At 54.7% G+C, this 1,213-nt stretch overlaps 1 protein-coding gene across 1 annotated transcript in view; it reads right to left on the bottom strand.

The window, feature by feature from the left end:
- Positions 1-1,213, bottom strand: part of SCD (stearoyl-CoA desaturase (delta-9-desaturase)) — a 24,470-nt gene extending 23,257 nt beyond the window's left edge. Inside the window, exons 1-2 of the mRNA XM_011977396.1 lie at positions 1,099-1,213; positions 293-575 (exon numbers count right to left, since the gene is read on the bottom strand). Of these exons, the coding sequence (XP_011832786.1) occupies positions 293-575; positions 1,099-1,125 (310 nt within the window). The 5' untranslated portion in view covers positions 1,126-1,213. The remainder of the gene's footprint in view (positions 1-292; positions 576-1,098) is intronic.

The raw sequence follows: 1,213 nt of genomic DNA, 5'->3' as shown, positions 1-1,213 counted from the left end.
CTCAAACAGAAAAGCTCTTTCAGGGAAAGCTGACTCTCCAGCACAGGTCTACACTTCAAAGCCCACAAGCACAAGGTCCCAGAGCTCTCAACCCAAGGCATTGACATTCCTGCATCTCAGTACCCCCAGGCTCTTCCCAGCCCACTAGGCCTGAAGCAACCAAAGAAAATGCCTGAGAAAAACCCCAGCTGGGAGGCTGGGAGGGGCTGGTGTTCTGTGTTAAGATCCCACCTTATTAAAAGAGCAGTGAGTACCTGGAGGACTAGGTCAGGAGGACAGGGAGGCTGCTTACCCCAAAGACAGGTGTAGAGCTTGCAAGTAGGAATCAAAGTGATCCCATACAGGGCTCCCAAGTGTAGCAGAGACATAAGGATGATGTTTCTCCAGACATATTCAACCTTGGGGCTTGGGCCTTCCTTATCCTTGTAGGTGGGGTCATATATATCATCTTTGATATCAGGGCGAACGTCTTCTTCCAAGTAGAGGGGCGTCGTCTCCAACTTATCTCTTCCATTCTGCAGGACCCTGGAGGGAGGCGCTGTGATGGTGGTGGTGGTGGTATAGGAGCTAGAGATCTGGAAGGGGGAGGAAGAGGAGAGTCAGGAGAAGAGACACGTGGAGGCAGCTGGGGCCACTCCGCTCTCTAATCACGCTGGGGGAAGGGTGGACAGCAGAGACCCTTCCCCAGCGCCAGAGTTCACTGAGGGTAGGGTGTATCCGAGATGCAACGGAGAGAAGTTCCCAGAAACTATACCGATACATTAGGGGCGGGGGACGAGGGGCGCTAAACCTACGGGGAGGCGGCAGTAGGAAGGAGAAGTAAAGCACTCACATCCCCACGAACACAAAGGAAAACCCGCATAATTCATAAAAGCACCAGCACGACCGGATTTTTCTTTAAAGCTTAAGAAACAGAAGTTGGAGATTCAAGTCCGCAAATTACAATCCACATTCCCAACTCACTGAAGGCAGCACAACTCGAAAAACATGGCCAAGTCCTCTGCGGAGCTCTCCCCTCTCTTCTGCCACCAACCCGTCCCCTGGAAGCCCAGCCCGCGCCGGCGACCCTGCGGTAAGGGGCCAGGCTGGGAAACTCACATCCTCCTGCAGCAAATGGGCCGGCATCTTGGCTCTCGGATGCCGGGATCACTTTCCAGGGGCTGAGGCCGCGGAGCGGAGTTCGGGGGCGCCGGAGGACTGCGGTTTCGAAGCC

The sequence above is a fragment of the Mandrillus leucophaeus genome, unplaced genomic scaffold (genome assembly GCF_000951045.1).
Source record: "Mandrillus leucophaeus isolate KB7577 unplaced genomic scaffold, Mleu.le_1.0 Scaffold18, whole genome shotgun sequence".
Taxonomy (NCBI): domain Eukaryota; kingdom Metazoa; phylum Chordata; class Mammalia; order Primates; family Cercopithecidae; genus Mandrillus; species Mandrillus leucophaeus.
Note: the sequence above shows the minus strand (reverse complement) of the source record. Positions and strands in the feature narration are given on the sequence as shown.